At 51.0% G+C, this 16,149-nt stretch overlaps 1 protein-coding gene and 1 long non-coding RNA gene across 2 annotated transcripts in view; one reads left to right on the top strand and one right to left on the bottom strand.

Moving 5' to 3' along the window:
• Window positions 1–16,149, top strand: part of LOC116445428 — a 55,844-nt gene that overhangs the window by 18,794 nt on the left and 20,901 nt on the right. The window lies entirely within an intron of this gene.
• Window positions 1–16,149, bottom strand: part of EPS8L2 (EPS8 like 2) — a 46,885-nt gene that overhangs the window by 16,187 nt on the left and 14,549 nt on the right. Inside the window, 3 exon segments of the mRNA XM_032111817.1 lie at window positions 569–633; window positions 10,823–10,878; window positions 11,941–12,005. Of these exon segments, the coding sequence (XP_031967708.1) occupies window positions 569–633; window positions 10,823–10,878; window positions 11,941–11,984 (165 nt within the window). The 5' untranslated portion in view covers window positions 11,985–12,005.

Genomic DNA, 16,149 nt, shown 5'->3' with positions numbered 1-16,149 from the left:
AGCGAGTTGCGCTACAGGAATCGCTGAGCTCAGGATGGCCGGGATGGCCAGGCTGGCTCCTCTTTTTGGGGTGGGTGTCTGTGGCAGTGGGAGATGGATTTGGCTTATTGCCTGTCTTGTGTGAAGGGGTTTGTGTTACCAGAGAGGACACAGTAGCTGGGGAGAGCTGAAAGCTGATAGTCCATGTGGTCTCTGTTGTTTGGAAAGCTGAGTTCTGGTGACCACCATGGGAGCTCTGCTTTTTACCTGTCTATACTGATCAGAAGGGTTTGAAACACAGGGTGAGAGGAGGGACAACATTTCCTGGTCTCCTTCAGACACAGAGGAGGGAGAGGACCACAGCTTCTCCATTTCCTCTCTCCTTGTACAGGGTTCCCCTTGTTTATTTAAATCTTTTTTCCCCCATTCTCCTTTACTCAGTGACTTGGGACTTTATTGGTAGGGAGGTTCCCAACTCCACCTTGGCCTCCTGAAGGTCCAGGACACACAGAACACACTGCACTACTGGCACCTATCACTGACCTTGGCCTCTCAGCCCCTTAGCACTCCATTGCATGTGTGTGCTCACCTGGACGTGGTACTGGGAAGTCTCGTGCATGATGACGTTGGAGTTGGAGTATTTTTTCCTTTGTTCTGTAAGAAACAAGAAAACAAGCATTGGTTGTTTTTCTTTGGATCTGAGAATTACAACTCCGAGTCTTTCTCGTGGTCTCTGAGCTTTCCAGCTTGGGCTCCATGGGCATTACCAGCAGGTGTCTCTCCAGAACAAGCATTGCCTTTCCTTGAGATTTGCCTTGGGGATTTCACCTTCCTCCTTGGCCAGCCAAGAGCTTTTAAATCGAGCTCCTCTTGGTGCACAGGGCTGAGCACAATCCTGCCCACGGCTTGGGGAGCATACTGAGCACCCGGAGATATTCCAGAGATAAGGATCGTGGAAAGATGCCGCTGCTCTTGTTTGGAGCCTGGCAAGGGTGGGTAGAAGCTGATTCAAGCCGATTTCTAAAGCTTTTTAACACTTATTCTAACACTCTTTAGGCTGCACCATCAGCCTGGCAGGACACACGAGTACTTCATACCTTGTAGCTCTGCGCCTGTGGCTGAAAACACGGCAGTGTTTTGCCTCTGCACCTGACTGCTGACAGCCCTGGAATGGTGGCTGTTGCCCAGTAGAAATGATTTATTGATTTATTGGTGGGAACATTGTCAGAGGCATTAATGGAGACTGCAGGGCTCTGAGCCTGTGTCTCATACACCACCAGCACCAGCTCAGAGGTGGAGTGAGGATGGTTCAGGGGAAAGACCTCAGACACCCAGCCCAGCTCCCTGCTCAGCCATTCCAGAGCGACCTTGAATGAACAAATTAACATTGCAGCACAGCCCCTTCCCACCTCAGGCTGGCAGGAAAGGCTCAGTGGCACTTTCTGGTTGCTGGGGGCTTTAATTGCAGTCTATCCTACTTGAAATATGGGGCAAGGTCTGGGGTAGGGCACAGGCAGTGCATCCCGCAGGGATTCGGGGCTGATGTGAGGCACTTTTTTCCTCTCAGTAACCTCAATTTCCTCCCTGAGCATTTCTTGTGTAAATAGATGACACTGATGGAAATGAGAACACCGCATTCATGTGGGATGGAGACAGATTTGGGTTTTAAGACATCCCATCTCCTCCTTTTCCAAAGGGAGTGGAAAAGGCTGAAGTGGGTGGCCTGGAAACAAAGGGAGTTTACATTCGGACAGGCAAGTGTCTCCAGCCCTGAGAGGAAGGGTGCGGAGTTGTGTTGGGAACTGGTAGTCCCTGAGGGAAGGAAGGAATAGCAGGGGGATGAGGTTTCCAGTGGGAGGCTAGCACAGGTCTGTGTTCCTATTAGGAAAACAGCCCATGGAGCTGTATCAGTGGTCAGGGCGACAGCTGGTTGCCCTCAGACCCTCTGGGATCCCCTCCAATGCCTTTTCCCCATCCTCCAAGCTCAAAGAAGCTGCACGTGTCACAGTCAGGGGAGATCTCAGCATCACCGCTGAGAAAATATTTGGAGAAGTTTTAGGGACTGATCAAAACCTCAGAACTCTGCATAGCCCAGCTTCCCATTGCCTGCACTCCATGAGTGCAAGAGAGCAAAGGCCCCTTTAGCCCTTTATAGCCTTGTTCAGACAGCAGCAAGCCCTGGGACAGGGAGAAACGCAGATGTTTCCCCTCCCTCTGTTGATTTTTCCCAGGGGGAATTTCTGCATTACCTCCAGGAGTCACAGAACTAGAACAAAGTGCCTCTATTTTGTCTCCCGATGTCATCCAAGTGATGTCCCAGAAGCTGCCCAGGGCAAGAAATGGGGTGTTTCTGCATGTTCTGAAATCCCTTCTGTCTCCTTGGCTTCTACCTGGCCCCCACACCCATGGAAACTTTTATTTTTGTGTTTCCTGCTGGCATCTGCAAAGAAGACCACGAGGTCTGGAACCAGACAGGCTTTCTGGGGACAGCGGGGTGTCAAAACACCGAAATCTCCTTCTTTCCTAGCGCTTAGTTTTGATTTAAACACAGGAAGAATTAAAGATCCAGACTGCAGATCACAGAAGAGTCAGGTTTGGGCCACATGTATCCAAGGAGTGTGGGTGCTTTAAAGAAAAAGAGTGATGTTTGGTTTATATACTCAAAGCAATGTGGTGAAACACTGCAGGGCTTTCCAAGATGCATCATTATTTGTCTTTGATTAAATCTGGCTCTGGCTGGGCTGATCCCAAAATGCTTTTAGGAAGAAATTCTTCCCTGTAAGGGTGGTGAGGCCCTGGAACAGGTTGCCCAGAGCAGCTGTGGCTGCCCCTCCCTGGTAGTGTCCAAGGCCAGGCTGGACTGGACTTGGAGTAACCTGGGATAGTGGAAGGTGTCCCTGTCTGTGGCAGGGGATGGAATGAGATGGGCTTTAAGGTCCCTTCCAACCCAAACCATTCTGGCATTCTGTGAATGATGCTTAGAGCAAGATCTGTGGCTGTTTGACTCCTGGATCAAGGGGGATCCTTTCCTTTGCCCAGGTGAACTCCCTTGGCCAGCCATATACCTCAGAAGGCAGGTCAGCTGTCCTGTGTGGCTCCACCCTGCCCTTCTGCACAGCCTTGTCCCTGACCTGCTGAATTTTGTATGAGTGCATGCTGGCCTGTTAGCAGCAGCAGCAGCAGCTCATTTCCTCTGGCTTCATCTGACACCTCACATCAGGACACTTGGCATTTCTACAGCATCCTGCAACAGGACCTCGGCACCTTCAGGTGTTATCTGACCCCTAACCTGGCCCCAGGATGTGGAGAATTTGCATAATCCCCATGTGATAGATGAGCACTGCAGGAATACAGTGATGATTTCCCCAAATTAGCTCAGACACCCATCTGCATCTCTGTTTATCTCCTGCTGTGACCTTCAGAGTCTGTGGCAGTGGAGGACTCTGGATATAACACATGCAAAGGGCAGGGAGAGCTCCAGGGCTGTGGCACTGGTGCAGCAAACATCCAGAGGTGATAAAACTGGCATGAGCACACAGTGACCACCACTGTCCTTTTTCCCTTTTGTCTGCCAAGAGAACCAAAGAGATGGGAAAACAATACAGCTTTGTCCTGTCCTTTTTGTCTCTGGCAAGGAAAAAACCCAGCTCATAGCATGGGTATCCTGGCAGGTGCTGTTGTGATCCCCTGTGGCCTGAGGAGCAGTCGTGCTGATCCCAGACACTTGCTGTATGAATGGGATGGGGAATCCAGAAACCTTTGAATGCCTTGAGCATGGATAACACGTGGGGCATGCGCAACTTCTGGTAAACTGTCTAATCTCTTGCCTCTCAGGGTCTGGCCCAGTGATCCCTAAGACAATCCTTTGAGGGGAAAAAGCCCTATAAATGGTTCTTTAACAGAATTCACTTCAGTTCTCTCCTAACCAGGTAGCTTTAATCTTGCCTCTCACCCAGAGGCGTGCAATGTATGTTATCTACCACTGTTACCTTACAGCTAAACAGTGCTGTAGGAATGGTGTTTACCACTGGCACCAGTGAGGAAATGGGAAGAGCTGAGACCACTGCGGAGGTACAAGGTGGTACCTGAGGGCTCAAAACAGTGCTGGGCTGAAATCCCAGTGATGATACTAAAATCTTGGCTGGCAGGGAAAGAGTCCTGTTCGGCTTTATGTTAAGGAGCAGAAGGGATGAAAGAGAGCACTAAATGAGGAAAAAAAAGCAGTATCGATGCACATCCTGGAGGGCTGGGGTTATCAGCTTGGTCCAGGAAGCCAAAGCATGTCTTTAGTGCCAAGTTCCCTCCCCATTTCCATGCAAAACCTTATTTTGCAGGGAGCTGGGACGTGGCTGTGAACGCTCCGTTCAGTGAGCACAGGAGATCAACTAGCGGGATAAAACTGCCAGCTTAGAGCTGGGATAATTGGTTAAGATCTCTGGGAATGTTGGAACAGTGCCAAGGACGGCAAGAGCAGGCTTGTCTTTCTCCATGCACGGCTTCTGCCAAGCCAGAGGGGCACAGCACCCCAGTACAATGTGACAGTGGGCCCCTGCCCCGCCTCTGTGCATATCATTCTCTGATTAATTAGTTTCCCCACACAAGATCCCACAGGAAACTACCTGATCCTCCCTGTCCCTCCCCCCATTTGTTTCCAGCTGTTGCTGGGCAGAAGGCACAGCAGAAGACGGGGGGATGTACAGACAAGTACGGAGCAGTCTGTGAGGAATGAGAGGTATTGGATTTGTTTTCCTTGCCAGTGCCATACCAAGGATCTCTCCTCCATTCCCTGAATCACACTGCCGACCTCCCCAGCCTCCACATCCATTACAGCAGCCTAAGGGAAGTCCTGGCGGTGCCTTCTGGAGCTTGCCAGTTCCTTATATAATCTTCACATTATCTATATGTTATCTAGCAGTGCACATGCTGTTTATAGGAACCTGCCAGCGCAGTGTGAGCTGCTCTGTGCCAAATGGCAGATCAGGACCAGCCTCCCAAGGAGAAATGGGGCAGCAAATGCTCTGTGTGCTCATGGCAGCCACAGAAACCTGCCAGGCTGGCTTACAGAGCAGCAGTATGGAATAACCTCCATTCCAGGATCCCTGCATGGGGCCAGATGTGGCAGTTGAACTCAGCATCTGCCAGGTTCCAGCTTCCTCGCCAGGTAGGAGGATGGGATGCTCCAGGTTACCCGTGGCTAATCAAGGATCTGGTTTTGGGCCTTGCACAGACCTGCTGTGCCTGAGCTCCCGACAGGGGAGAATCTGCAGGTCCTACCTTGCTCCTTCCTTGTTCTCTATGGCCAGCACAGGAAGACCTCCATTTTGGGATATCTTTGCAGATTAGGGAGCATCAAGCTCCCTGGGTTTGCTGTTAGATCCATGGTACTTGCTGACGTGCTGGAACTGGTCTGTACCAGCGCCTGTGGCACTGGGAATGTCTGCCTGGCCAGCTCTCACTCACGGCTGGTGTGTGCGGATGGCTCTGGAAGCTCTTGGAGTGAATGAACAGCTCTCACTGAGGTGTGAATGGGCTGTGGCAGCAGGGAGCAGCTGCTCTGGGTGTCACACGGCTGAATTCCTGCTTGGCACACTTCATATTTGCCACAGCTCAGCCCCAAGTGCTCACATTCCTGGTTTATTAGCTGAAGACACAACCCACTCTAGGAAAGCAAATAAAAACCTGGCGCAGCTCCTGGGTTGTGCAAGGACTGAGTACATGGAGGAACAGTGTGTGTTTGTGTCCAGTATGTCTGGCGGCACGGTGTCCACCGGGCTGCTTGGAGCAGGATAATCAGGGCATTGAGGAGTTGCAGCTCACTGGTAGAGATGTTCCCTTTCGCCTTTACAACCAGACCTGGAAGAAACCTGCAAATTATTTTTCGCCAAAAAACCCAAAGTGGTGTTTTCTCAACTTCCTGTAGCTGGTAATGACATTTTTGAATGTCAGAACATAGTTAGTAAGATTGGGGGAATCCTGATTTAATTAATTCGCTTTATTTGAGTCTTGAAAAAAATTTGTAATGAAAAGTTCCCCCTTGTTTTTTTGTTGTTATTTTTATGAACTACCACAGCTTTAGCTCCCAAGCTACTTGGGCATATCCAAAACCCCATTTCCATTTAGGAAAAGGTTCCTCTGTGTGAGCTCTGAGCAGTTACTCCATGCAAGGAGAGAACTTGTGCTCAGCAGTTTCAAGGTGGCAAAGAAAAAGGGTCACTGTAGATGCCGAGTGGCATTAGAGGTGGGAGATCCCTCTCCACAGCATCCCTGTCACTAACTGCCTTCCCAAACTCTCGGCCAGCAGCACCTGGAGCAGTGTCTGCTCCTCCCAGTAGCTCCAGTCAGGGCTGAACTGAGCCAATGTGTTCCCTGTCTCACCCACCACTGGGGTTTGATCTGCAGGAACCAACAGGATTGTTGGCTTCCAGTTTTTCTTCCAGCCCTGTTTGCAGTTGGTGTATTAAATGTCCAAGGCATTGAATAAACGGGTCACCCACACACAGAGTGCCAAGGGGAGCCGGGTAATCTGAAGCTGGAATCTTGGGTGGGAAAGGGGATGTGGAAAAGGGTGCTGGAATGGCACCGAGGGAGCAGTGGGGGAGGACAAGGGAGTTATTCAGGACTGGCAGCAGAGGAGATGAGCAATTAATGGTCTGGGCAAGGAGGCTGGACCTCTGCTGAACCTCAGGCTTTTTCTCCAGTATGATGAAGCCTTTAAAGACATGACAGTGAGTGTCACTGTTCAGATGTTGCCCAAATCCCTGTGGATTTAGGTATGGACACGGTCCTCTTGACCCAGCAGTGCAGCTGAGCAGGCTCGGGTTTAGCCACCGCTCCTGCCAGGGTTGTCTCTTGCAGACAATACCAGTGTGTGTTAAATCCTGCACACATCCTCTCCTAAAGGTTGTGGGGAAGGAACAGTCCCTCTGTGCTCCTGTCAGTAATGGTGTGACAGCCGTGTGGCCTCCAGCTGGAATTGTGAAAAAGCTCATGGTTTGAGCAGGGTGTGGCAGAGCCAGCAGCAGGGAATTACAGACTGGGCACTGTGCTCAGGGCTGGCGGGTCTCATCTCAGAGACCCCTCCATGTGGCTGGGCTGGAAGCCCCATTGGGATACAAGGGAGATCTGTGGAGACCCCCAGGAGTTGGTTCATGACCATTAAACGTAGTTTACTCCTTCTCCATTGGTGTGTTCTGCCTGGCCAGCGCCAAGCAGCTGCCCGTGGCTCAGGGGTGATGCTGGTGCCAGTGCAGCCTCTGCCTGTGGCTCCCCAGGGAGATGATCCCTGTCCAGGGCCACGCCAGGCAGGAAGTGGCTCTTCTCTTTGTGATAGTGCCTCGTGTCCTGTTACAGCGCCGCAGCCTGGCTTGGGTTACGGGTGTGCAGTGTCAAGTGATCGGTGTTAGCACCGTGCTTCTCCAGCCTAACCCATTGCTCCAAAACCCCTTTTCCAGCCCTGTGCCCTATCAAGTCTGGTTCTCTCCCAGAAATGAGTGCATCGAGGATGGGTGGGCAGGCTGGAACCAACTGGCTGTGTCCCTCTTGGCCTGGGGCGCTGGAAGGAGGCTGAGCACCGCAGGGACAGACAGCAGCCAAACAGAAATGAGCTGCTCCTCGCCAGTGCCCCATGAGAAATCACTGCCATCATCAAACTGCCCTCAACTTCTCCAGCTACGCTGCCTAATCCATCAGGAGAGCCAGCCAGCGCTGTTTGACAGCCCTGGAAACAGCTGAGGGGAACACCTGCAGAAGTCCACCTGGAGTCACCTCAGAAAGGCGTGGCAGCAGCTTTCCTGCTGTGGGAAGTGCTGTGCAGAAATGCTGCCTGCCAGCCCTTCCTGTGGGTTCTGCTGGAGCCTGGTTTCCCCCCCCGCCACAGGCTTTCATCTGGGCTTGGAACCGACGCCTGTAAGCAGAGAAGCAGCCTAATTATTTATGGTGTGCATTAATATTTATTCAGCTGGTGGCTGTGTAGGGAGAGAGGTGGCAACCTGAGAGGGGCTAGCCATTGCCTGCTGCCAGCTGAGGCAGGACTGCTCCCTGCAGCCACAGACCTCTCCAGAATGTGAAGCTGAACGAATGTGGTGCTGTTTTACTAAGGGGGTAGGAAAGGATGAGTGTTCTGCTCCCATGAGAGCCAGAAAACTCCACCGAGGATGGCAGAGCAGCTGGAAAACACATCCAACTCTGGTAGGGATAGAGCATGGGAGGGTATCTTGACACTTTAAGCCAATTTCGTTGTAGAATTCCCTTTGGTCATCTCTCCACATCCCTCTGTGCTCACCACAGACACTATGGTAGGCAACATATTTGGTGATTAAAGCAATTTCAGCGGGCCAAGTGTGACACCAGAGCCTTCCCCAGCCATCAACAGCCATGTGATGAGGCTGTGTCCTGTGAGGACCTTCACACTATGCCCTGGAGCCCCCCAGACTGGTCTCCCACCTTCATCATCCGGGTGCCTTCCTGTGCACAGCCTGAAGCTGCTGCTGTGTTCCAGCTTCACCATGACAATTTTAAATATCCCTCTTCAGGGTCTCCCCCTGAGGTGGGTTTAATGTTCCCAGTGTACCCTCGACTGGCACCCAGTCAGATTAGGCCAGTATTACTGTAGGAAAAGCATCTTTGGAAAGCTAAACCCAAGGCCTTGTTCACCAAGAAATAATATTTAGACACCTGTGTGCATTGGAGTATCTGTGGTCATTACCCAGCGCGCCTTAAATGCGGTGGATGCCTGTGAGCTGGGAATTTGGAAGTCACTGCACTTGCTTCTTGGAGGTCCGGCAGTGTACACAGGCTGAGGGTCCAGCCTGATTGCACTGGAGGAAAATGGAGATATGAAAAGTCTTGTCAGCTCCAAATGTCCCTCAGCAGTGTTGTAATCACATAATCAAGGCCAGCTTGGCTTGGTGTGATTTGTTTCATTATGAAACATAATTCTCCCTGGAATTTTAGTTCTTGCCTGCCCTCTACCCCCAAATGTGCCAGCTCACAGCAGAAATTAATGCTGGGGGAGGAAGGATCCGAGTGGGAAAGGGACCAAGACATTTAAATACTGGTTTATGCGTGCTGAATGTCCTTTACTGAATTAGCGGGTGGGTTTCAAGTGCTGCTAAGCAAAATCCCTCTGGATGTGCTCATGCCAGGGGCTGGGCTGGCCAAGAGCCACTGATTTGTGCAGGGAATGCCTGCAGAGCTCGTTCTGCATTTCAGTGGTGGCAGGGAAATAACAGGCAGCTGCTTTACTCCTCCTGAGGATTTGGCCCAGGGACATCCAGTCCTCATTTCAGGTTTGCTGGAATTTGGTCAGAGAGATCCCAACCCTGACGAATTTGCTTTTGAGGTGTGTTCATGCAAAAAAATGTGGAAGATTAAATTCTGTGCTGAAAAGTGCTTATTTGAAAGCTGTGTTTGTTTCCAAGGCAGTCTGTCAACCTTTACCTGCTCTGGCTTTCATGGCATGGGATTGAGGGGTGCTCCCTGTGCCATGGCACCATTAGATTCCCCCCTAGAACTCTGATGGCACCCATGGGCGCCAGCCTGCAAATCTGCTTGACTTTAACGCCGTTGTGAGCTCCCAGGTTCACTTTTACACATCTCTGTAGGGCTGTTTACCTGGCAACTACAGCCCTCCTGCCCCTGACGGGATGTGCCACAATTTCAGTGCACAGCCAAAGGAATGTGCATTGCCTTGGAGGCAGGAGTTTGTTGCACTAGCAGCCCTCTGTGCACCCAAAATTTCCACACCTCATCCTCTTGCTTCTTTATCATGTGTCTTTCCATCTTCAGAAGCAACTGACACAATTCAAACCCCTGCTTGGCACCTGCCCACCCTGCAGCATCCAGGCCACAAACAGCCCAAATTTCTGCTCTGTCATTATCCCCATGTTTCATTTCTTGGCAGCTAATTGAAGTTAACAACGACTTTGTTTAACACCAAGTACAGCCCCTGCCATCCCGCTTCTCCCCAGGTGAGATTGGTCTCTCTGGACACTGCTCCAGGCCATCCCACACGGATAAACCTCCAGCCAAAACCCTTGGGCAGAGTCACTTCCCAGGGACAAATAAACCACCTTGGCAGTTCATAAGCTGCCCAGCTATGGCAGGGCATCACTGATCAAATAGAAGATCTCCAAGGAGAAGCACACGCAGCCTGTTCCTTCCCAATTAAACATCGACCAGGTAAATCCACAGCTCTCAGGTGGGAGAGCTGGCAGGCTCAGACTCTCCGAAAGCTGCTTGAGTTCCCCCAGACAACCCCCAACTTCTTATCCAAGAAATAACTGAGGGAGGTGATTTCTCACATGATTTATGCTTGCTCTGCCCATCCCAGAGGCCATATTTTCACCTGGGGTACCTGGATCTGCTGAGATCAGGAATAACTGTTATTGATACCTAAATGTGCTCAACCCAAAGAAGCTGACTCTCGGACTGTGAAGGAACACCCATCCTGCCCATTCCCTGCACTTCCAAAGAGCCAAAGGGCACAGAATTTTCATAGTTCACTGAGTAGTTAAAAGAGGATAATCATTAACCTGCCGAGGACAGTCTTTCTTTTGTGAGGCCCTTTATCAGGTGATCTTGCTAACAGACCTGGGGAGGATCTGGGTGGGGGAAGCAGCCGTTCTGTTCCCACAAAATCCCAACTGTCCCCAGCGTGGGAGTTGTCAGCACAGATGTGAGGTGTGTTTTTGCTGCCAGGTCAGGCCAGCCTGTTGCATATGGAACCCTGGGTTCATGAGGCTTTGGTTGAGTTCCAGCCTAAAGCTCCCCAACGTCCGCATCCAGCTCTCCAGAGGTGCCTTTGCCATGGGAAACTTTGGGTATGTTTGCAGGCACGACTCACCGTACAGGTCCTTTGCGCTCAGCTTGGAGGCTCCGTCGGCTTTGCCCATGCTGCCACTGGAGAAGAAAGAAGGTACAAATCAACCGTCAGCTCTCAAATATTTTTAACATCAGTTTTCACACAGCAGCACTGCAGCTGTCCCAGAGGGACCAGCCCTTCCCTTCCTTGCAAAGCGTTTCCTTGTGGGCTGTGCCAGCGGCTCCCTGTGCAACCCTATCTGCTATCCACACCGCAGGCACATGTCACTGAACCCAGCAGTGGAAACAGGACACGGAGCAGCCCAGCCAGGCCTGTCCCCACTAGAGTTACCTTTGCAGTGTCCCCTGGAAGGGCAGCACTCTGGAGGGGCTGGGTTAAGGACAGCGGCTCCCAGTGTGCCATAAGTGGGGTTGTTACAGGGAGACCTCCATGTTATACCTGAGTCCACCTGAACCTGAGGCAGTGTAAGAGCCAAGGTGATGATCCCTTCTCAATGGACATGTTGGAGATGTGCCCCTTGAAAGCAGGTGCTCGGATATAGAACATATCCCATGTAAGAATGTGAGAGGGTGGAATCGTGTGTAAACAGTTGAATTTTGGAGTGTCAGGTCTCTAAGCACCACATGTAGGGCCACCCCCCATGCCTGGGTTATGGGTAGGAATGAGCAGCCAGGAGATAACAGTGTTGTCTCTGGCAGAGGAGGATCCAAGCGAGATCTGAGGCACTGTGGTCGGGCTGTCCTGCATGGAGCAGTGAGCGCACGGGCGCCCAGGGGCTGCTTTGTGCTCTGTCACCATGTCCCCTGAGGGCAGGCAGTGGTTCAGGTGCTCATAGCCATTGCAGGAAGGAGGGAGAGAGAGAGCTGGTGGCTCTGGCTCCGTTGGGAAGTTGCCATGGGCTGCTGTAGCCCGAGGCTCCTAGTGTCCCTCCTGTGGAGAGGCTCCTGGTGTCCCTCTGCTCTCTCCACCTAACGTGCCATTATCAAACCCCAGTGCACAGGGCAGGTGATGTGTGAAGCAGTCCCAGCTTGTGAGGTGCCCAGGAGGGGTGAAACAAACACCAAGGACTTTGGGGATGAGTGGGACGGCTTAGAGTATCCCCTGGACGGTAGGAAGGATTGGTGCAGGAAGATCCTTACTTTGATGGGCCGGGGTTGCTGCTGAGGGTTCCTTTGTGACTCATGTTGCTTCACAGGCCGGGCAACTGCAGCAGAAGCACAAGAGACAGGGTCAGTGGTTATAGAACAGGCTCTCAGGTGATTTATCCATGTGCACCCTGCCCTCCCTGCCTCCGAGCTGGGGTCTCCAAGCAGATGGAGCAGTCATGTGAGCACAAGGGTGTTTCCTCCCTGCTCTCAGTCACCTCTCACTGCTCTGACCCGGGCTGAAGGTGACACATCCCAGGATGCTTTTTCAAAACCTACTTCCACCCCTCCCTCTTGCCCTTCCATTCCAGGCACACCCCAGCTTCGTGGCTTTTCAGCACATCTTTTTCCAGCAGCACTGTCCTGCCTAGAGTTAAACAGGGACTGAGGTGGCCTTTGCCTTCATGGTCTGTCCCAGCTCCCTGTGCCTCTGTGCTTGTGGCTGTGTGTCCCAAGTCATTTTTCATGCCTAGAGTGCTGTTAGCTTCTGTTATGTGGTAATTTTAAGCTCTACACCAGCTGTGAAAGCATCTTTACAAGGGGACTGCCCACATAAAGAAAAATGTGATAACTGAATGCTGCTCCACTGGCAGCACAAGGATGAAGGAAAATGTACTGTGGTGTCTGAGTGGTTAGTGAAAGGTAGCCAGGATCAGCACTGATTTTTTTTCCTCCTCTTACCAATGAGAATTAGAATGTGGGAGGAGATGTGAGAGAGATCCAGGGACTGCTCTGACAGCAGAACTGCAAGGGAAAAGAAACAAAACCAGCAAACAGGGTATAATAAGATCTCAGGGAATGATTTGTTTTGGTATCCAAGCTCTTCACCTGTGCTCCATGTGTGAGCTCAAGGGAAGCCAAGGCGAAGTCCTAAAGTTTTTTTAAGTCTCTTTTGGAAAGTTCAGGGGCACTTCTGTGCCTGGGTCAGACCCTGCTCGCCTCATGATAAGGTTGTCAGAATTCAGAGGTTTGGCTTAGAAATACTCATTGCTGGCCTAAAGGAAGAAATTCCTCAGTGTCCTCAGTGGGATTTCCTGCAAGGGAACCACTGAGTGTGCTTGGCATGTGCCAAGGTCTGCCATGACAGCCATGGGCAGGCCGTGGAACTTCCTCCAAGGGTTTGTCTTCACTGAATCTAGGCTGAAGTGTGTGTAATCCCCAGGGAATACTTTGGAGTCATCCCTGACACCTGGGATTTCCCCTCTGGAGGCTGACTATGTGCTGCAGGGTTTGTTGTATCGTCAGCAGAGCTGCCCTAGATTCCTTACATATCCGTTTTTATTCCTCGTATTGGAACACTTGTGGTATTTTGCTCCGTGTGTTTCACCCTGAGGTGAGGGCAGAGACAGTTCTCTCACTGATCTTATCAGAACTGTCAGTGGGATGTCAGAGGGATGCACTTATGGGGATGCAGGTGAAGTACCTGGCTGTACACAGACTGCATGGAGAACCCCAGCAGGTTTTGGGCTCAGCCTTACAACTTTCAGCCTGTTTTCTGTCACAGTAACACACTCAGCATGGAGACACTGACAGAAAGGACTCTCAAGTGCATTTTAGTAGCTAGTATGTTAAATTCACCCTTTTTTGTCTCTCTTGTGGTCGATACTGAAATCCCTATGCACACCTATAAGAGGTATAAATCCATATCCACATTAGAATAGAAACTTGGTGGGTTTGCCAGCACCTCAGAGTGTAATAAAACCCATCGCTGTGCCCAAGCTTGGGTACCTGTGAATTTTTCCTCTGGTAATAGCTGTCTGCTGGTTTCCTTTTACAGTCCTCAAACTGTTCCTATCTCCTGGATCTCTTTGTGCATTAGCATAAGATACCTGGAAAAGAGAACTGGGGCTTTTAAAAACCCCACTCTGCTCTGTTTACTGTGCACCACCCAATCACTTGAGTCCCACAGCTGATGACAGCTGGGAGTGTTTCTGCATATTAGTGTCATATTCTCACCCCCTTTCTCTCACTGCCCCAGGGCCATGTCCTAATGTACTGAAATCCAGGTTATTCCAGCAGGAATGTGTCACCAGGTTTGGCCTGTGGAGCTCAGACCTGCTCCCAGCCCCAGCTGTGAAACACTAGGAGGAACCAGGGATCCAGCTGAGGTCACTCTGGTTTTTATTTCTCCTTCCCAAGCTGTGTCCAAAAAATAAACCTCTGGGATCTGCTCTGTGAGGAGCCCATCTGGTGCAACCCAAGGTGGCTGACAGAGGTGCAGACTCCATGGCGGTGGCAGAGGAGTCTGGCTTCATGGGCGAAGCAGGACCAGCCCTGAATTCTTCATCTCGTGGTGGTTAATAAAATACTCATGGGATCAGCTGGGGTCCCCAAAGAATAAGATAACCTGGAAGGCTGTCCTCTCTTCCAGGGTGCCTGTGTCCCAAAGAGGCCATGAAACTGGAAGCAGTGCATACACCTGCCAAGTCAGCAGGTCCTTATCATGCTGGGCTCCCTTTTCTTTGTTTATTCCTTCTATTTTCCTATTTGCCCTTTGCGCAGCTCTCCCCGCTGCGTTCCGGCCGGGGCTGTGTTTGGCCTTGTGCTGGTGACAGCGAGGGCATGGTGTGGTGCTGGCCAAGTGAAACCAAGATGGAGCCTCATGCCAAAGCTTTTAATTCAGCCTCAATTGCCTGATATTAATTGAATCCGAACTGGAAGATTGCAAGGGGGGAGGGCACATTTCTAAGGGGTTGGAGACTTTCTAATTAATCTGCTAAATCAAGAGACAGCTGGGCTTGTGAAAGGTGAAGGAGGGCTAAGAGCACTTCACCTGAAATGTGGACAGAGCCGAAGACATGAGAGATGAAGCTGTGGGCTGGCCTTCCCTAGGTTCTCTCTCCCCTTGGGAACATCCTTAAGAGCTCCCACAGTCTGCAGCCTCAGCCAGATGTTGTCTTCTCCCTGCCCTGATTAGAGGGTTCTCAGCTCCCTCTTATCTCCCAGCAGGTGTGGCTGCTGCCTCCTCCTTCTGCAGCAGGATGAGCGTAAGGAGGGAGACGAGATGCAAATGTCACCACACAGTGTGTGGCTGTGCAGGTGTCGCTTTTGACTCAGCCTAATCAAAGCCAATTTCAAGACCATCACCTGCCCCTTTGCTGGTGCAGGGCACTGGCTCTGCATGGGTCACCAAGCAAGGCAGCTAAGCCTTGCACATGTGTATGGTGTGGAAAGGGACAGGGACTCCAGGAGCTACAGCAGGCTCAAATTCTGTCCTCTGCTGCTGGAGCAGCTGCAGGGAAGCTAAACTGCATGGCTAAAGCCTGGTACCTTGATCTGGCCCAGGCCAGGAGGTCCCAGAGGGACTTAGGAAGGCCAGCACAAATCAGTGCTGAAGGCCATGAAGGTGGGTGAAGATATGTTGTACTTTAAAGCACAGGAAATCCCACTCCCTAACTTTCTAGCCAGTCTTATCCTTGGAGGTCAGATATCCTCCCGAAGACACACGGAGCCATGACAGGAGCCTGGCATTGTCTGCACCACATTTCTGTACTTTAATAGCAAATGGAAGCTGGCCATGCATTGTTTTGGCTTTCTCTGAGTCTCTTTGAAGAGGGAGCTGTGACATAGATCCCTCTTCTCCAAGGGTGGAGAAGCACTTTGTGAAGGGAAAGAGTAACATCTCTTCTCCTCTCTGGGCTGATCTCGGCTATTGTTGTATTTTGGTTTTGTTGGGTATAGTTCTCCCTTATCTGCTGTGGTCAGACTTCTTATAGGGCATGGAAAGGACATGAAAAATTCTGGATTTGGCTAAAGATTGGACAGCTTGCAAATGTGAAATACTAGTGGGGTTTTTAGGGCTATTATTATTATCATCACTGTTAATAACAGCAGCATCTGGTGTTTGTGGTTTTTTCTCTTCATGGGTCTAAGACCTTTAAGACTCAGACTGGGTTTGTTGGTATCAGAGAATATTAGGATGTGATTGTAGCAGCAGGGACTTACGCTGGTCAAAACAGAACAGTTTTTGCTGGAACAGAAGAAGAATATGGCAAAACCCCCAAAAACCTTAAGCTAAGTGACCTAGGAGTAAAAACAAGTTTTTCCAAGCATGTTCTAACCCAGTTCTAACAGACCTTGTCTGTGTTTCCATCAGTCATCCCACCGAAATCTGTCTGGGGCAACAGGACTTCCGAATTGCCCATCAGCCATGGTGAAGGGACTCTCTGCACCAAGAGGTGAAGGCACTTGGGCGCTGGTGAG

The sequence above is a fragment of the Corvus moneduloides genome, chromosome 6 (assembly GCF_009650955.1).
Source record: "Corvus moneduloides isolate bCorMon1 chromosome 6, bCorMon1.pri, whole genome shotgun sequence".
Classification (NCBI taxonomy): Eukaryota; Metazoa; Chordata; class Aves; order Passeriformes; family Corvidae; genus Corvus; species Corvus moneduloides.
This window is presented reverse-complemented; position numbering and strand designations above follow the sequence as displayed.